Here is an 18,794-nt window from a genome sequence, read left to right on the forward strand (position 1 = left end):
GCTTGTTTACGTTGTCAAAAATTATTAACTTTCAATGACTTGTTTATTTGCCTTGAAAAAAGGCATTTTTTTTTTTGGATTTGGTGATGACGATCTTTATGCTGCCCCAACAGTGGGGAAATAATGGCAGTCTGGCGAGGCACGCTGAGAAGAACCGCGCTGCTACTGAGACATGGTGACCAACCACAGCGCAAGTGATTTATTTTGAAGGCAGCCACAGGCTCAACCCGCTGTTACTTCTGAGTGCTGTATCTGCTTCTACTGCTGTCAACGTTGTGGACGGTCCATCCAGCTCACCTTCCGACTAATGAATGTAGCTAGTTTTTCCCAGAAACACTCTTTTATAGCCGAAGGGTGCTACGTAATAGGCCACGCCCCTCTGTTTCAGTTGTCTAATTCTCTAATATTCTTTAGACGAATTATTCCACAATTCGCATTCGATATTTGTTTCCAGCGAATAAACACCGATGGTGCTCTCACACACGCAACGGTTTTAACCCGTATTTTATTGCGGTTTGTAACATCAAGCGATTTCGTTTGCTCGTTGTTGCGTGTTGCACCATGTTGCAACTTGGCAGCTGGGAGACGACGAAATTCTGTTAATGCTGATTGATACTGCATATTCGAATTAACTGCCTTTTTGAATGCGTTCTAACCAAACCGATGTCATGGCAACTGTTTCCTGAAGCTGCCACCGATGATGATGACGCTAGTGTTGAAAATATGATCATAAGCTCCGTTCATTGTGCCGCATGTGTTACTGAACAGATTTTTTTCGTGCTTCTAACTATATTGAATTTAGGGCTATCCAGAACGTGTTGAAACATGTTTGAACATGACCATTTGTGTCCTGCACAAAATCCATAGAACGTTTAAAACAAAACAGTCGTTCTTCGCTTTTTGCATTCCTACACACCACTTGCAGCAACAGTTGATCTCGCATGGACGGAGCTTATTCGGCTGTTTCACAAGCGCTGACAGCCTTTTGACGGATAATTGAGCCAGAAAGCCAGAGAAAAACGGCTTCAAGCAAAATGTATGGGGATGACGTTCGTGACAGGGATGTGGTTCTAACAGGGCAGTTTGTTATTCAAAATAGGTTATGTTGATCGCAGCCTTTGTGCTGTCCCAACAGTGGGGGGAAACTAAAACTAAATAAACTACAACAGAATTTGAACACAGAATGCTTGCTTACATTGTTAAAAATTGTTAACTTTCAATGACTTGTTTATTTGTCTAGAAAAAAGGCATTTTGCTGTTCAAAATTGGATTAGGTGATGACGATCTTCATGCTGCCCTAACACGGGAGAATAATGGCAGTCTGGCGAGGCACGCTGAGAAGAACCGCGCTGCTCCTGAGACGTGGTGACCAACCAGAGGGCTAGTGCTGCTGCTGCGGGAGGACGACTGCTGTTGTCGCTGTCTAGAACTATTATGAACGGCTACGACTGAGACAGGCTCTTATATAGGCCAAATAGCATGTTTTCAATTACAAGGTATATGATTCTGTGCTTGGACCGTGCTTGGAAAGCAAGCATATAACGACCAATCAGAGGACGTAATTTATGTTTAAACAAGGCTTGACAATTATCAATAGTACTATAGTTTGCATAATCAATGAACAATTTTCTACATTTGGGTGGATGCGTGTATAATTTTCCAAACAATTGCTGCAAAAAATGAAGGAAATCGGTTGAAAACAAACCGATTTATAAGCATTTAAAAAGGGACATATTTCGTCCCCTTTTCGGTGATAGTTTTCCTATTTACATCCCTATGTCGTAGGCTAAAGAAAAACGTAGTTCTACGTCAAAAAACTTTGGTTGGCTGCTGAATGAATCCCATTGTAGTCGTATAGAGTAATGGGTAGATTTCGTTTTCTTGGTTAGATGATCGAAATAAATAAGTTTTTCAGTGTAGATAAAAACAATATCGCACGCTTAGCCTTGGGGTTAATAGCGGTCTCGATCAACTAGATTAGTTGAGAGAATTCGTTATCGATAGTGTTTTTGGCACATTTTGCATGTGTAGGAAAAGTACAACGATACACCGTGCCCCAGTGCTGAGTCGAGAAAATTTCCATCACGAAAAGATCCTTAACTCGATCGGGAATCGAACCCGATATCACAACCGTGTAGGAGAGCTAGCCAACCGACATCGCTAACCACAAAGTGGAGATGCTCGACTATAATAACAAATTCAGAGATTTTAGGTCAGTTTTTGAGGATTCTACTTCATGAGATATTTTAAGTGAACTAATGAGAATCCATTCCATGGAATAATTGATTGGTTTAGTTAGAAAATATGCGTTTTTTCTAGTTTTCAATTGAGTTTTCGTTTTATAATAATGGGCTGAGATGAATAATGGAACAGTTCCCCTATCTATGTTGCTGTGTTTCTAACATAAAACAGAGCGAGGGAAATAATCCGCGTTCACACGTGACTATATCATTTCTGATTTTGCCAATGGAGTCCTAAAGTTTTGAACGATTTTCTGACGAACGATTTTTTTCAGCTGGAAGAGTGCAATTTTCTGAGCAAAACGTGATTTTAAAATAATGTCTATCATTTTTCTATGATTTTTAAATGAAGGATAAAAATCTGCTCCAAATGCCTTAAATGACAGTTCTCTCATACCGTGCATGAGCGAAACGTCATCTAAGACCTTTCGAGCAGTTTTTTTATTCTTCATTTAAAAATCGAAGGAAAACGATAAACATTTTTAAAAATCACGTTTTGCTCATAAAACGCGGCTTTCTTCATTTGATATCATTTGATGATATATAAAAACCGGTATAGCTTTAGGACCCGAATAAAAAGTACGGAAAGTGAGTATCTAAATTAACCTTATTTTCGATTTTGCGGAAAACGGAATTAATAAGTATAAAATACTAAATTTTTTGTTTCTCTCAATTTCTTTCATGAAAGAAAAAACTGCTCAGTCATTTTCATTGGGGGCCCACATTTTTGTTACCGCACCAGGCCCACCAAACCATAGCTACGCCACTGTCAGTAATTTTCCATGTTTGACGAGAAGTGGGAATCACAGGTATAATAACTTTCGAGCATCGAAATGATGCCAACTGCAATTCGTTTGGTGATGTTATTTTGTATTTCTGTTAATTCTGTTCCCGTGGAATCTCCGCACACAACGTGCGTAATTTTCATTTCTAGAAAAAATGTCAATATACGTCGTTTGACATGTTTGTTCAAGAATGTATTTAGACAGCAAGCCTTGCCAACGTCAGAAGAAACAAAAGAAGATTATTACTGTTGGTTTGTTGACGAACGCACCGGGAAAAAAGAAAGTAGCAAAAGTTGGTTTCAAAAACCAACAAATTTACACACCTTCATAAAAATGTATTTTTACACATATTTGTACATCACACCTATGCGATTTTCATATTCTTTGGGTTTGGTTTGAACAACTCCGACACTGAAGTTTAAACAGTGCGAATGGTGCGAATTCGCGTTGACGTTCATATTTTGTTTGGAAAGAAGGAAAGAAAAAATTTTGGCTTTTGTAATCACGTCTATTTTGATAGGTCACAACGAATGGATAGAGAATAAAAATAAATTTCAACAGTTCGTGCAGTCCAGAGAATAGTAGGGTAAGAAAAATGCTTCCAAATGAGTAGCTATCATAAATAATCTGATTAATATTTGTAGATTGTACAGTTTTTCCAAACAAGCGAGTTATATTAGCAAACACATTGAACTAATTCGTACCACCGCGAATTGCTTCTAGAGATGTCTCAGTCGAACGTCTACGCAATAGACGGGACGACTACCGAACTTCATCATGCTATCCGAAACAATAATCAAGATCACATCGACAATCTATTGAAAACATATCAAGCTGATTTTGAAAAATTTCGAAACTATTTAGTGACAAAGTATAGCTGGAAAGAGGATGATAAGGTATGGCTTAAGAAAACTATCTTGGTTGCTGTAAGTGAAGTTCAATGCCTTGCGGTGAAACAACTGGAAAATTGTCATCTCACGAATGGCCAAATACGAAAAGCCGTGTTTGTATTACTTCAAGTTTCAATCGAGGGCGAGGAAGTTGCAGTGATTTTTCCAGAAGACAACAAATTGGCTGTCCTAAGTTTGATTGGCCAATTAATCCCAAACGGCTTTTTGTCGTGGAACTGTTGCAGCATCTATTGGCATACAAACTTTATTGAAGAAGCTGTAGCATGTGGGAATATTGATCTGATCGAACGCTTACATAATCTTGGCGCGGAAATAGATTTTCCTCTTCACAATGCATTGTTAGCAGCTTGCAACCATGCCCAAAAGAATTCCATTTGCTGGTTGTTGACCAATCACGCCGATCATCTTTTGAAGGATATCGAAACCAACAGAGCACTTCGTATATTAATGAGACTAAAAAAAGTTGAAATGTTCGAATTTGTATTAGATAAAATGGTTGTTTTTCGACAAAAACAATGCACAGAATCCAAAACAGATGCTTTCACAAACATTTTCCTGCGCGACTTTGTCTCAGGTTCGGCAATATTGAAACATCTTAGGAAAGGTTCCATTCGAGACGCGATCGAAAAATGCATTGCGAAGTATAAACTAGACCTTTTCAGACAGTATAACGGAATGCCAATAATAGTATACTTATTGAGCCGTGCTTTAGCGTTGAACTATTGCTTCGCTGAAATTCGCAACAATTCGAGTTGTTTGAGTATACAATTTTCAGAAACCGTCTTATTGCATTATATGATTGGACGGGGATATGTTGAATTTCTAGAGAAATTGTATGTCACAGCTCCTGACGTTAAATTGAATTTTGAAACGGATTTTGGATTTCAACAGCTTCGAGATGAAATTAATGAAGCAAACAGTACCAACATTCAATTTATATTGAAACACCATGGAGAATTTCTCAGGAGCGATACAGAAAAATTTCAGAGGGAAATCGTTTTGCATCGATATGATTATCCACAGTTTATCAAAAATATCGACACTATCTGTGAGTTAATTCCTGAGTTTCGAGAAAATTATCAGAATATAACGGGTACAGAAGAGAAATTGAATATAAGGAGTAGGTTTATTTGTGCCCTAGATAATCAAGTGCCAATATAACTGACATTTTCCTCTTCGGCAGGCTCACCAAACACGCCCAGCGACGCTGAGGCATATCCTCTACATAAAGCTGTTAAGGCAGGCAACTGTGAGTTGGCCACTGAGTTGCTGGACAACGGATGGGATATTAATACAGAAGACAATGAGGGAAACAGACCAATTCATTTTGTGCGAAACATTGACATGTTGGAGATGCTTTTGAAACATCACACCGATGTAAGAGCGGCACTGAATCAAACTAATCACATCGGTTATACGGCTCTGCAGAGTGTATGCTGTGCTAACCTAGAATCATCAAAACTGCAATTATTGGAAAAGATCATAGCTCATGGTGCTAGCGTAAATCATTTGGTGAAAAATGGCGAATCTGTAATATTCATGATCGAAAACAGTGAAATGCTTAATTTCTTTTTAAAATATAACGCCAACATAGAAATAGTCAACAACAAAGGCGAGACTGCAGTACTGAGACATTTGTTCAATCGAAACGCAGACGTGGCTACTGCACTTCTACTACTAACGCATAAATTATCATCCTTCAGAACACATGCCTACAAGTATTTAGACCCAATTGTTTGCAATGATCATAGGTTTTTCAGTGCTAAATATCAACCATTCTTAACTGAGCATCCAGAAATTTTAAAAGCATTGCTCGATGCTGTTTACAAACACTCACGCGAGGAAGCTTCAAGGGTATTTGCTGTATCTTGTTTTAGTTCTACCCATTTTATCGTGGAAAAGTTCTTGGATTTCGACTACGACCTAGACTATAACTGTAGAAGCCGTTTTGGTCCTCCACTAATTGGATTACTAAGTTCCTTACACAAACGAATAGATCACCTTGTTCAACGTTTGCTGCAAAAAGGAGCAAATGTAGAACTTTGCTATCAGCGAGGGCGTAATGCATTACTAACGGCTGTTTTGTATTTTGATCAGTTGAAGCAATTTAGCCATGGTTTGGAAGTGATACAGATGTTACTGGATAATGGGGCGCACGTAGACGCTAGAGATAACAATGGAGACACGGCACTGCATTTGGCCTTTGTAAGAAATGAGATCGAGCTCGTTGAGCTTTTGGTGCGAAACGGTGCCAATGTGAATATTCGAAACAATGAGGGAAAAATACCTTGTGAGTTGGGGTCACACCAATTTCGAGAGTTGATGAATTTTATAAGCTGACCAACCGTCCGTATGAGAAGGTCCAGCCCTGTATCAGAAGATGACAAATTACTAGAGCCAAGAAAGTGATAACTGTGATGTTTGCGCATATTCGATAGAAATAAGTATAACGTTTGCATTTACTTGTATTCCATTTATTTGTAAATACATCAATCGCCTGGCGTCGTTCGTACTCTCATGAAGGTCAACGATGATCGTTCTGTACGCGGTAGTTTTTACACTGAGAAAAATCGCATATCTAACACCCTCACACTAAGATAATTCATCACGCCGCTAACGTCTCATCAACAATAAGCATCTGAAATAACAAAGAATTTGACAAGGTTACTTTGCATCTCTTAGTCTCCAGAATCCTCGCGTAAACCCACTCACAACTAATCCCTTGTCGCTGTCTACCGACCTGTTCAAGGGCGAAGATTGATAAATTGGATCACCTGGTGCCTCAGCGCTGTCATCGGTGTTCAAACTTAATCTGCTCATATCATGTGTGATATCCTCTATAGTAACGAAAGACTGACTATCGTTATCGTCCACATTACGTGCTTGGCTAGCTTGCAATTCATGCACTGCCGCGGTGTTGTTAGTCGATCGCTTCACTGGAGCCGAACCGGTAACCTTCATCTGTGTTCGAGGGACAACTACCACTGCTGCTTCTTCGTTAATCTGGGGTTCACGTGTATCTTTTTTATTTGGTTAAGAAGCCGTTTGATCAATCTGCCAGAGTTCAACTGGACACGATAGTTACGCTCTCCCAAAACCTCACGAATAACAGCAGTCACCCAAGAAGCTTTGTTTGGGTTACTATAATCACGTACTACCACCCTATCACCTGGATGAAATACTTCATTTCTTATACCGCCGTAGTATTTTATCTGTGATTGCTGTTTGTCTAGTATATTTTTTGGGCCGTTTTTTCTTCGCTGGATACGTTGTCTGTTGCAGTATACCTTGGATTCATCGATTCTAATGAGCTTTTTATATCCTTTCCAAGCATTAGGAGCGCTGGCGACATACCAGTTGAACAGTGCACTGCTTTTCTATAACCCATTACAAAATTGGCAATGATACTGCAAACACTTTTATTCTGCTCGTCCAAGTTTTTCAAAAGGGATGATTTAAATGTTTTTACCATATTTTCTGCCGCGCCGTTCGTAGCAGGATGGCCTGGGCTGGTCAAACTATGACGAATACCATTGGCAGACAAAAATCTCCGTACCTCCGTTGCAATAAACTGTGTTCCATTGTCACTCACCAACTCATCAAATATTCCAAACCGAGCTATACATTCAGACAGCTTGTCTAGAACAAATTGTGCGTTGCAAGTTTTGGTAGGGAATACTTCAACCCATTTCGACAAAGCATCCATAATTATCAGGTAAAAGAAACCCTTCACTGGCCCTGCGAAATCAACGTGGATTCTGTTCCAAACTTTATTGGGTGGTTTCCAAGGAATAAGTTCAGCTTTGGGCGGTGATGTGCTATGCAATAAACAGCTTGAACAGTTTTTCACAAAACTCTCGATTTCCAGATCAAGGCCCGGCCACCAAAAATTACTTCTTGCAATGCTTTTACTTTTTACAACACCTAGGTGAGAGCGATGTAATTTCGCCAAAACCTCCTGTCTTAACGTCATAGGTACTACTACTCTGTGTCCACGCATAATGATGTTACGCTCTACTGATAATTCATTGATATATTTAGCATACGGATCACTTCGTGTTAGCTGGACTTTCTTACCAGTTAAAAACTTCAATACTTTCGTGAGATGTGGGTCCTCTTCCGTTTCTTGCGCTAACTTGTTCAACGATATAAAACCGCATTCGCCTGTGTTAATGAAATTGAGGTACGAATCCTCTTCTTTCCAAATTTTCCATGATTCCACTGGAAAACGAGAAGGATAATCTGCAACATTCAACTGCGACTTAACGTATCCAATGTTGTAATTGAAACCAGACAAAAAATTTGCCCATCTTCGCATTCGACTTGCTGCAATTGCTGGAATTCCTTTATTTGGATTGAAAAGAGACAATAGCGGTTTATGATCCGTTTGAATCATAAATATGTTGCCCACCAGGTGCAAAAAAAATTTGTTAACACCGTATACGACTGCCAACGCTTCCCGGTCGATCACACTGTAATTAACTTCAGCTGGGTGAAGTGTTCTGGACGCAAATGCAACTGGTCGTTCAACTCCACTTTCTATTTGACTCAACACTGCGGAAACACCTACATTGGAAGCATCACACGTGAGGATCAGTTCAGCATCTGGATTAAAATGCGCCAACGTAATGTCTTTGCAAATTTCATCTTTAACACGCTGAAATGCACTACTGCATTTATCCGTCCATTCAAATTTTACATTTTTACGTAAAAAATTGTACAGTGGGCTCATGATATCAGCGAACCCGGCAACAAATTTAGCATAATAGTTAACCAGTCCCGCAAATGCTCTCACATCTGTTAGCGTTTTTGGTTCGGGAGCATCCCTGATAGCTCTTATCCGCTCATCCGTCTTCTTAAGACCGTCCTTTGTAATAACATAACCGATGAAGGTCACACTGGTCTTAAAAAATTCACATTTCGACTTATTCAACTTCAAACCCGCTTTTTCAAGGATATGAAAAACCTGCTCCAAGCGCTGAATATGTTCCACATCATCAGAACCAGCAACGATGACATCATCTAAAAAATTCGATACACCTTCCATACCGCAAAATAATTTTTCAATTTCTCTTTGGACAATACCAGATGCAGGTTTCACACCGAAGGGTAAACGATTCATCTGATAAACACCTTGGTTAGTTGAAATTGCACACAGCTCTTTAGACCGATCATCCAACTCGAACTGGTTGTACGCTTTCGATAGGTCCAATTTAGAAAATCGAGTTCCACCATTGAGTTTAGCAAAAATTTCTTCTGCAGTCGGTAACGGGTGCTTGACGTCTTTCAAATAACGATTGAGAGTGACTTTATAATCGCCACAAAGTCTTATACTTCCATCTGATTTCACGACTGGTACTAAAGGTGTGCCCCAACGACTGCTGTCAACTCGGGTAATGATCCCAAGTTCTTCCATTTTGTTCAATTCCAAAGCGACCTGTTGTTGAAACTTATACGGAACTTGCCTTGGCTTCCTAAAAGTAGGTTCAGCTCCATCCAGTAGTTCCAATTTCACAGTTTCATACTGGTAGCGTCCCAGAGTCGACGTAAACAAACTTTCAAATTTCTTCAGTAATGTCGCTAATTGAATTTCGAAACCAGTTGCTATGTTATTAACCATTGCTAACCGTAACCCAAACGCCTTCATGAAATTTTTTCCCAACAACGGTGGTCCTTCTTCTTCGACAACCGCGAACAAAATTTTTCTCACTTTGCCGTTATATTCCACTATTGGTGTTATCGTGCCCGCTACTCGCATTTTGTGTCCCGAGTACAACTGCAGCTGCAAGTCAGACTTTTCAAGTCGCCACTGACTGAATTTTGCCCTATAAAAGCTTGTTGAAATGACACACACTCCGGCACCGGTGTCCAATTCCATCAACATTTGTTTACCTTGTACCTTAACCTCTATCTTCAACCAATCCTTTCGGTTCTCGACTATTGATAAGCAATGCAATTTGATAGGTTCACACTTACTTATGTGGTTCTGCTGCAGATCGATTTGACCCTCATCTGCGTTGTCATAGTTCGTCGCTCGGTTAACTACTCCAAGTTCGGCACTCACAAAAAAATTCCTTTGTAGCTCGCACGCAGCTTGCAAATGTCCTTTACGATGACACTTTTTGCACGTATATTCCTGAAAACGGCAATTTTTTCGAAGATGCCCAACACGACCACACGCAAAAGAACACATGCCTACAAGTATTTAGACCCAATTGTTTGCAATGATCATAGGTTTTTCAGTGCTAAATATCAACCATTCTTAACTGAGCATCCAGAAATTTTAAAAGCATTGCTCGATGCTGTTTACAAACACTCACGCGAGGAAGCTTCAAGGGTATTTGCTGTATCTTGTTTTAGTTCTACCCATTTTATCGTGGAAAAGTTCTTGGATTTCGACTACGACCTAGACTATAACTGTAGAAGCCGTTTTGGTCCTCCACTAATTGGATTACTAAGTTCCTTACACAAACGAATAGATCACCTTGTTCAACGTTTGCTGCAAAAAGGAGCAAATGTAGAACTTTGCTATCAGCGAGGGCGTAATGCATTACTAACGGCTGTTTTGTATTTTGATCAGTTGAAGCAATTTAGCCATGGTTTGGAAGTGATACAGATGTTACTGGATGATGGGGCGCACGTAGACGCTAGAGATAACAATGGAGACACGGCACTGCATTTGGCCTTTGTAAGAAATGAGATCGAGCTCGTTGAGCTTTTGGTGCGAAACGGTGCCAATGTGAATATTCGAAACAATGAGGGAAAAATACCTTGTGAGTTGGGGTCACACCAATTTCGAGAGTTGATAAATTTTATAAGCTGACCAACCGTCCGTATGAGAAATACATCAATCGCCTGGCGTCGTTCGTACTCTCATGAAGGTCAACGATGATCGTTCTGTACGCGGTAGTTTTTACACTGAGAAAAATCGCATATCTAACACCCTCACACTAAGATAATTCATCACGCCGCTAACGTCTTATCAACAATAAGCATCTGAAATAACAAAGAATTTGACAAGGTTACTTTTTAAAAATTCGTCCCTTTGCATCTCTTAGTCTCCAGAATCCTCGCGTAAACCCACTCACAACTAATCCCTTGTCGCTGTCTACCGACCTGTTCAAGGGCGAAGATTGATAAATTGGATCACCTGGTGCCTCAGCGCTGTCATCGGTGTTCAAACTTAATCTGCTCATATCATGTGTGATATCCTCTATAGTAACGAAAGACTGACTATCGTTATCGTCCACATTACGTGCTTGGCTAGCTTGCAATTCATGCACTGCCGCGGTGTTGTTAGTCGATCGCTTCACTGGAGCCGAACCGGTAACCTTCATCTGTGTTCGAGGGACAACTACCACTGCTGCTTCTTCGTTAATCTGGGGTTCACGTGTATCTTTTTTATTTGGTTAAGATGCCGTTTGATCAATCTGCCAGAGTTCAACTGGACACGATAGTTACGCTCTCCCAAAACCTCACGAATAACAGCAGTCACCCAAGAAGCTTTGTTTGGGTTACTATAATCACGTACTACCACCCTATCACCTGGATGAAATACTTCATTTCTTATACCGCCGTAGTATTTTATCTGTGATTGCTGTTTGTCTAGTATATTTTTTGGGCCGTTTTTTCTTCGCTGGATACGTTGTCTGTTGCAGTATACCTTGGATTCATCGATTCTAATGAGCTTTTTATATCCTTTCCAAGCATTAGGAGCGCTGGCGACATACCAGTTGAACAGTGCACTGCTTTTCTATAACCCATTACAAAATTGGCAATGATACTGCAAACACTTTTATTCTGCTCGTCCAAGTTTTTCAAAAGGGACGATTTAAATGTTTTTACCATATTTTCTGCCGCGCCGTTCGTAGCAGGATGGCCTGGGCTGGTCAAACTATGACGAAAACCATTGGCAGACAAAAATCTCCGTACCTCCGTTGCAATAAACTGTGTTCCATTGTCACTCACCAACTCATCAAATATTCCAAACCGAGCTATACATTCAGACAGCTTGTCTAGAACAAATTGTGCGTTGCAAGTTTTGGTAGGGAATACTTCAACCCATTTCGACAAAGCATCCATAATTATCAGGTAAAAGAAACCCTTCACTGGCCCTGCGAAATCAACGTGGATTCTGCTCCAAACTTTATTGGGTGGTTTCCAAGGAATAAGTTCAGCTTTGGGCGGTGATGTGCTATGCAATAAACAGCTTGAACAGTTTTTCACAAAACTCTCGATTTCCAGATCAAGGCCCGGCCACCAAAAATTACTTCTTGCAATGCTTTTACTTTTTACAACACCTAGGTGAGAGCGATGTAATTTCGCCAAAACCTCCTGTCTTAACGTCATAGGTACTACTACTCTGTGTCCACGCATAATGATGTTACGCTCTACCGATAATTCATTGATATATTTAGCATACGGATCACTTCGTGTTAGCTGGACTTTCTTACCAGTTAAAAACTTCAATACTTTCGTGAGATGTGGGTCCTCTTCCGTTTCTTGCGATAACTTGTTCAACGATATAAAACCGCATTCGCTCGTGTTAATGAAATTGAGGTACGAATCCTCTTCTTTCCAAATTTTCCATGATTCCACTGGAAAACGAGAAGGATAATCTGCAACATTCAACTGCGACTTAACGTATCCAATGTTGTAATTGAAACCAGACAAAAAATTTGCCCATCTTCGCATTCGACTTGCTGCAATTGCTGGAATTCCTTTATTTGGATTGAAAAGAGACAATAGCGGTTTATGATCCGTTTGAATCATAAATATGTTGCCCACCAGGTGCAAAAAAAATTTGTTAACACCGTATACGACTGCCAACGCTTCCCGGTCGATCACACTGTAATTAACTTCAGCTGGGTGAAGTGTTCTGGACGCAAATGCAACTGGTCGTTCAACTCCACTTTCTATTTGACTCAACACTGCGGAAACACCTACATTGGAAGCATCACACGTGAGGATCAGTTCAGCATCTGGATTAAAATGCGCCAACGTAATGTCTTTGCAAATTTCATCTTTAACACGCTGAAATGCACTACTGCATTTATCCGTCCATTCAAATTTTACATTTTTACGTAAAAAATTGTACAGTGGACTCATGATATCAGCGAACCCGGCAACAAATTTAGCATAATAGTTAACCAGTCCCGCAAATGCTCTCACATCTGTTAGCGTTTTTGGTTCGGGAGCATCCCTGATAGCTCTTATCCGCTCATCCGTCTTCTTAAGACCGTCCTTTGTAATAACATAACCGATGAAGGTCACACTGGTCTTAAAAAATTCACATTTCGACTTATTCAACTTCAAACCCGCTTTTTCAAGGATATGAAAAACCTGCTCCAAGCGCTGAATATGTTCCACATCATCAGAACCAGCAACGATGACATCATCTAAAAAATTCGATACACCTTCCATACCGCAAAATAATTTTTCAATTTCTCTTTGGACAATACCAGATGCAGGTTCCACACCGAAGGGTAAACGATTCATCTGATAAACACCTTGGTTAGTTGAAATTGCACACAGCTCTTTAGACCGATCATCCAACTCGAACTGGTTGTACGCTTTCGATAGGTCCAATTTAGAAAATCGAGTTCCACCATTGAGTTTAGCAAAAATTTCTTCTGCAGTCGGTAACGGGTGCTTGACGTCTTTCAAATAACGATTGAGAGTGACTTTATAATCGCCACAAAGTCTTATACTTCCATCTGATTTCACGACTGGTACTAAAGGTGTGCCCCAACGACTGCTGTCAACTCGGGTAATGATCCCAAGTTCTTCCATTTTGTTCAATTCCAAAGCGACCTGTTGTTGAAACTTATACGGAACTTGCCTTGGCTTCCTAAAAGTAGGTTCAGCTCCATCCAGTAGTTCCAATTTCACAGTTTCATACTGGTAGCGTCCCAGAGTCGACGTAAACAAACTTTCAAATTTCTTCAGTAATGTCGCTAATTGAATTTCGAAACCAGTTGCTATGTTATTAACCATTGCTAACCGTAACCCAAACGCCTTCATGAAATTTTTTCCCAACAACGGTGGTCCTTCTTCTTCGACAACCGCGAACAAAATTTTTCTCACTTTGCCGTTATATTCCACTATTGGTGTTATCGTGCCCGCTACTCGCATTTTGTGTCCCGAGTACAACTGCAGCTGCAAGTCAGACTTTTCAAGTCGCCACTGACTGAATTTTGCCCTATAAAAGCTTGTTGAAATGACACACACTCCGGCACCGGTGTCCAATTCCATCAACATTTGTTTACCTTGTACCTTAACCTCTATCTTCAACCAATCCTTTCGGTTCTCGACTATTGATAAGCAATGCAATTTGATAGGTTCACACTTACTTATGTGGTTCTGCTGCAGATCGATTTGACCCTCATCTGCGTTGTCATAGTTCGTCGCTCGGTTAACTACTCCAAGTTCGGCACTCACAAAAAAATTCCTTTGTAGCTCGCACGCAGCTTGCAAATGTCCTTTACGATGACATTTTTTGCACGTATATTCCTGAAAACGGCAATTTTTTCGAAGATGCCCAACACGACCACACGCAAAACATTTCACGGTTTGCTTTCCATCCAATTGATCTGGTCTTCGATTCTGTTTTTGCAAGCCGATGGGCCCACTTTTCTTGCTATCCTTGAAAAATTGCAGCGGTGCTTCAGCCACCTCAACCTCATACTTCAAAGCTAGTTCTTGTGCCTTTTCTAGCGTGACCGTTTCATTCTCCTCGCAAATTCTATCGAATGCTTTGCCTTCCAACCCGTCGATAAATTTATTGACAAGATTGTGCTGCAAGTTTTGTCCAAACTTACAATTGGCTGCTAGATTCTTGATGCGGACGATCCAGTCATTTACACTTTCATGGCCATGCTCGTGTCTCTGAGCACGAGAAAACGCTCTCCTTTCTTTGTATACAACAATGGGCGGAGTAAAATGAGTAGAAAGAAGTTTGCATAACTCTCCATATGTTTTTTCTTTTGGTTGATCCGGTGTACATAAATCTCTCAGTAGTTTGTACGTCTTGGAACTAAGGTGATTAATCAAAACAGCTCTCTTCATAGCTTCTGCCACTCCATTAGATTAAAAAAACTGCTCTAGTTGCTCCTTATACAGCTCCCATTCTTCCCTTTCAACATCGAAGCTACGAAAGTTAGCCACTGCTTCCGCCATTTTGTATAAATGCTCTTTCACACTGATTCGAGTGAAAAATGATGTTTTACTTTACTTAACTGCAGTTATCCATGGATTCCTCGACTAAACTTCGCTTTGAGCCTCGTCGCCAATGTGATGTTTGCGAATATTCGATAGAAATAAGTATAACGTTTGCATTTACTTGTATTCCATTTATTTGTAAATACATCAATCGCCTGGCGTCGTTCGTACTCTCATGAAGGTCAACGATGATCGTTCTGTACGCGGTAGTTTTTACACTGAGAAAAATCGCATTTCTAACAATAACCTATAGTTTTTACGCGATGAATTATAAGTCAAACAATTCGGAAACCACTTTTACAGTACTTCTACTTTTAGTTCTAAAAAGAACTTATTTTTGATAGCTATTTAAAAAAATATCAGAATACAATGACTGAAGCAAAAGAAATGAGGTGTTCCGCTCTTTTATCGTCTTTTACAGCGAGTGGCCAACACTCTCCTGCACACACTTTGTACCGTGCTCTTATCTTCTTCGCTGTTCACAAGTTCATGGTAGTCTTTTTTTACAGTTTTTCTAGAAACAGATCTGCTTCGTATCTGATGAAACACAGTTTACTCCATGCGTCACCGCTCGCTTCAAACCATAAAATAAAACAATTCCTGATCTATCCTCCCTCCCATTTGATACGGTTCTTTACCGTCATTATTCACAGCCTTCAAATCTGCACCATTTCGAATCAACACCTCTGCTAACTGCATCTCGCCATCCGAAAAAGCCATGTGCAGTGCCGTATTTCCATCGCAGTCAGCAGCATTATTATTTGCCCCATGGTCCAATAACAGCTGAACTGTTTCAATGCTATGACCATACCACTGTGCAGATTTGAATCGACCGGTAAACGATAAAAAAGCACTCCGTCCCCAGTTGTTGCGAACTTCTAAACCAATTCCACCCTTTTCGAGGAGCCGTTTGACTAGATGATCGTTTTTCTCTTCCATATAACTCAGCAGTCAAATTAAAGGTGTATATCCATCATCATCTTCGTAGTTGTAGTTCAAATTATAGTCGTAGTCCAAAAACTTCTCAACCACAAAATTAAAGGCACTGGAGCATGCTTTCGCAAACAATCGACTTGCTTCTTCTCGCGAATGTTGATATACTGAATCAAACAGAAATTTGGTAACGTCTGGGTGTTCCTCCAAATACTCCTGATAATCACAACTGAAGAAATCACGGTTTCTACTTCGACTCATCATTAATCCCAGAAATTCATGAGCTCCAATTTTAAAACAAGGCAGATTAACGAAAAGCGGCAGCATTTCATTAGTCATCCAAGCATTTCCTTTTTGCAATTGATGCCATAGAGCGGTTTCACCTTTTTTATTCACAATATCGAGTTTGATGCCGTGTTTCAAAAGAACATCCAAAGGACCATACTCTATTAAACAAAATAATGCTGTGTCTCCTTGTTCAGTCAACGCGTTAACATCGGCTCCACATTCCAAGATTCGTTCTACCAAAGAAAGACGAGGTTTTTCTTCCATATAACTCGAGCACACTTGATGCAAAACAGTGTATCCGTTCGCATTTCGATGATGTAATATACGTTTCCCCTCTGGATATCGCTCGATAAGCAGATTAAGCATATCTAAACTTCGCACGAAATGCACCGTATGATTTCTATCGTTATCCAAGGCATTTTGGTCACAGCCTTGCTCTAGTATTTGAACAAAGAGAGCGACATCATCTCTGGCAACGGCTAAATGAAGCAAAGTTTAACCATTGTTTCCCCTGATGCTGCTTGGCAGTTGTGAGTTATGCAATAGGTTTACATCGACATTAGTGAAGGATGATTCAATGTCTGTAAATGGACAAGACTATAGAAAACTGGCAGCCTTTTATGATTCGCACATACCTGATGTAGAATTATAGTCTGGTTTAGGTTCACACGCTTTTTCAACATCCTCACAAAGTTCGGGGAAGTATTACAAGAGTACATCTTTGACTTTGCCAAGAGGTTTTAGGTAACCAATTTGTTCTCGTAGATTTTCAAAATGATCTTTGACAAACACCTTGTGATGGTCGAATATAAATCGTAATGCGTTACATTTTTTTTCATAAAGTGCTCTACGAAGAACCTCTATTCCTCCTTCGGTTTCAAAATATGTGCTTATCTTCGGATTTACTGCGTACATTTCTCGAAGAAATTCAGTGTGGCCATGAATGACCATGCAGTGTAGAACGGTTATGCAGCCATAGTCCATCAGCTTCAATAGATCGGGGTTTTTACGTATTCCGTCAAAACAATATTCTAACGCAACTTAGTGCAATTTGTTTTAGTTATTCGGTGTCAAAATCCCATGTATCTAAAAAAACAGAGCACGAGTCCGACATTCTTCATCAAAGTATATTAAAAGTACAAGGTATTATCACATATCGGGGGTTTTGTCTTCGGCTCAGCGGTCTAAGACCGCTGAGCCGAAGAAAAAACCCCCGATATCAATACACGGTCGACTCCAAATACATAGGTATTATCACATACATAAGACATACGTAATACTGGCGTTTTTTTCTGGTACACGTTGCCCCATAGTACGCCGTACTTCGTCCTGTCCAACTGCTCGACAAATAATGAACAAAATGAATTTTCTTTTTCTCGGCTTTATCGAGCCCCAAAGAAAATCCCATAATGAGCTGTCAAAAAGTTATTTACAAAATCAATGCACCATTTTTTGAGTAGGGACGAGACAAATGCAGGGCTGCGCAGGTACACTGCCTTCAAAAACAACTCAAACAGTGATTTTATTCACAGTGTGGTACCATTCGAGTATAGATTCGAGTTTGTATCAACTTTTTTGGAAGATTTCTTCCTGAGTGTTACGCATGTCTTATGTATGTGTGTGAACTCTCATATGTAATTGTCAAAATGTGCGTGATGACAAAAGCAAAAATATTTCCTTCTTTCTTTTTAGAACGCAAACACCAAACAAAATATTTAATATTTGCAACACCGTCAACGCGAATACCACAAAAGATCAAAATAATGGTCGCAGTGGTCCAAATCTTACAAATATAATATAAACGCGAATTAGCGATTTTTTGACTAAATTTGAGTTTGCATGCATTTAACACGCATAGAGCTTTCTAAGCCAGATCCCACCAATACAGGCTTAGTCGTGATCCTTATAAAATCGATTTGTTTTCAACCAAAAAATCAGCTGATATGCAATTTCGAAAAATATTTCACTTATGAATCCTCTATTTTTCCACTAAAACAAAGTTTTTTAAAACAGGTAACACTAATCTAGGACTGGATGTGACAAGAGAAACCAAAAATCACCCAAAGTTCTGTCAAAGTAAAAGCCCTCTCTGATTGTTCGATTTTATTGAACGCACTGTTGAGTTTTATTGTTAGTCGGTATGGTTGGCCGTGCTGCAAAAACTTTCGATATTTTTGATCTACACTGTTTCTGCATACCAAGTGGATGAACTGTGTTTCGTTCAACAACTTTTCGAAACATTTTCATACACCGGATCTGTGAAAAATAATATTCGAAACATTAATCATGTTTTTTAAACTTGTTATGATGAACGATTGCAGATTTAATTCAAGAAAAGCAAGAGGAATAAGTTGAAATTATGACTAGGTCAAATAAATCCAAAATATATCTTCAAATCAATTCAAGATTCATTGAGT

General features: G+C 39.7%; 2 protein-coding genes and 1 pseudogene across 2 annotated transcripts; 1 reads left to right on the forward strand and 2 right to left on the reverse strand.

Moving 5' to 3' along the window:
• The first annotated feature begins 3,097 nt into the window (after positions 1-3,097).
• On the forward strand, positions 3,098-6,436 carry LOC129724907 (uncharacterized). Its single transcript, XM_055680186.1, has 3 exons — positions 3,098-3,611; positions 3,670-5,056; positions 5,120-6,436. Exons 2-3 carry the CDS (start codon positions 3,751-3,753, stop codon positions 6,274-6,276), a joined length of 2,463 nt encoding a protein of 820 aa, XP_055536161.1. The 5' UTR covers positions 3,098-3,611; positions 3,670-3,750; the 3' UTR covers positions 6,277-6,436.
• On the reverse strand, positions 6,415-10,325 carry LOC129724904 (uncharacterized protein K02A2.6-like). Its single transcript, XM_055680183.1, has 2 exons — positions 10,194-10,325; positions 6,415-10,131 (listed from the first exon to the last, which is right to left on the reverse strand). Exon 2 carries the CDS (start codon positions 10,127-10,129, stop codon positions 7,166-7,168), a length of 2,964 nt encoding a protein of 987 aa, XP_055536158.1. The 5' UTR covers positions 10,130-10,131; positions 10,194-10,325; the 3' UTR covers positions 6,415-7,165.
• A 4,734-nt stretch (positions 10,326-15,059) lies between these two features.
• On the reverse strand, positions 15,060-16,955 carry LOC129724910 (putative ankyrin repeat protein RF_0381; annotated as a pseudogene).
• Between the last annotated feature and the right edge of the window lie 1,839 nt (positions 16,956-18,794).

Source organism: Wyeomyia smithii, chromosome 2 (assembly GCF_029784165.1).
Source record: "Wyeomyia smithii strain HCP4-BCI-WySm-NY-G18 chromosome 2, ASM2978416v1, whole genome shotgun sequence".
In the NCBI taxonomy this organism is placed as follows: Eukaryota; Metazoa; Arthropoda; class Insecta; order Diptera; family Culicidae; genus Wyeomyia; species Wyeomyia smithii.

Bases quoted from the DNA above. Each gene is read 5' to 3' on its own strand.
- LOC129724907 (XM_055680186.1), top strand. From the start codon at position 3,751: ATGTCTCAGTCGAACGTCTACGCAATAGACGGGACGACTACCGAACTT. The intron at 5,057-5,119 runs GTAGGTTTATTT...CCTCTTCGGCAG, and splicing joins AGAGAAATTGAATATAAGGA to GCTCACCAAACACGCCCAGC.
- LOC129724904 (XM_055680183.1), bottom strand. From the start codon at position 10,129: ATGTGTTCTTTTGCGTGTGGTCGTGTTGGGCATCTTCGAAAAAATTGC.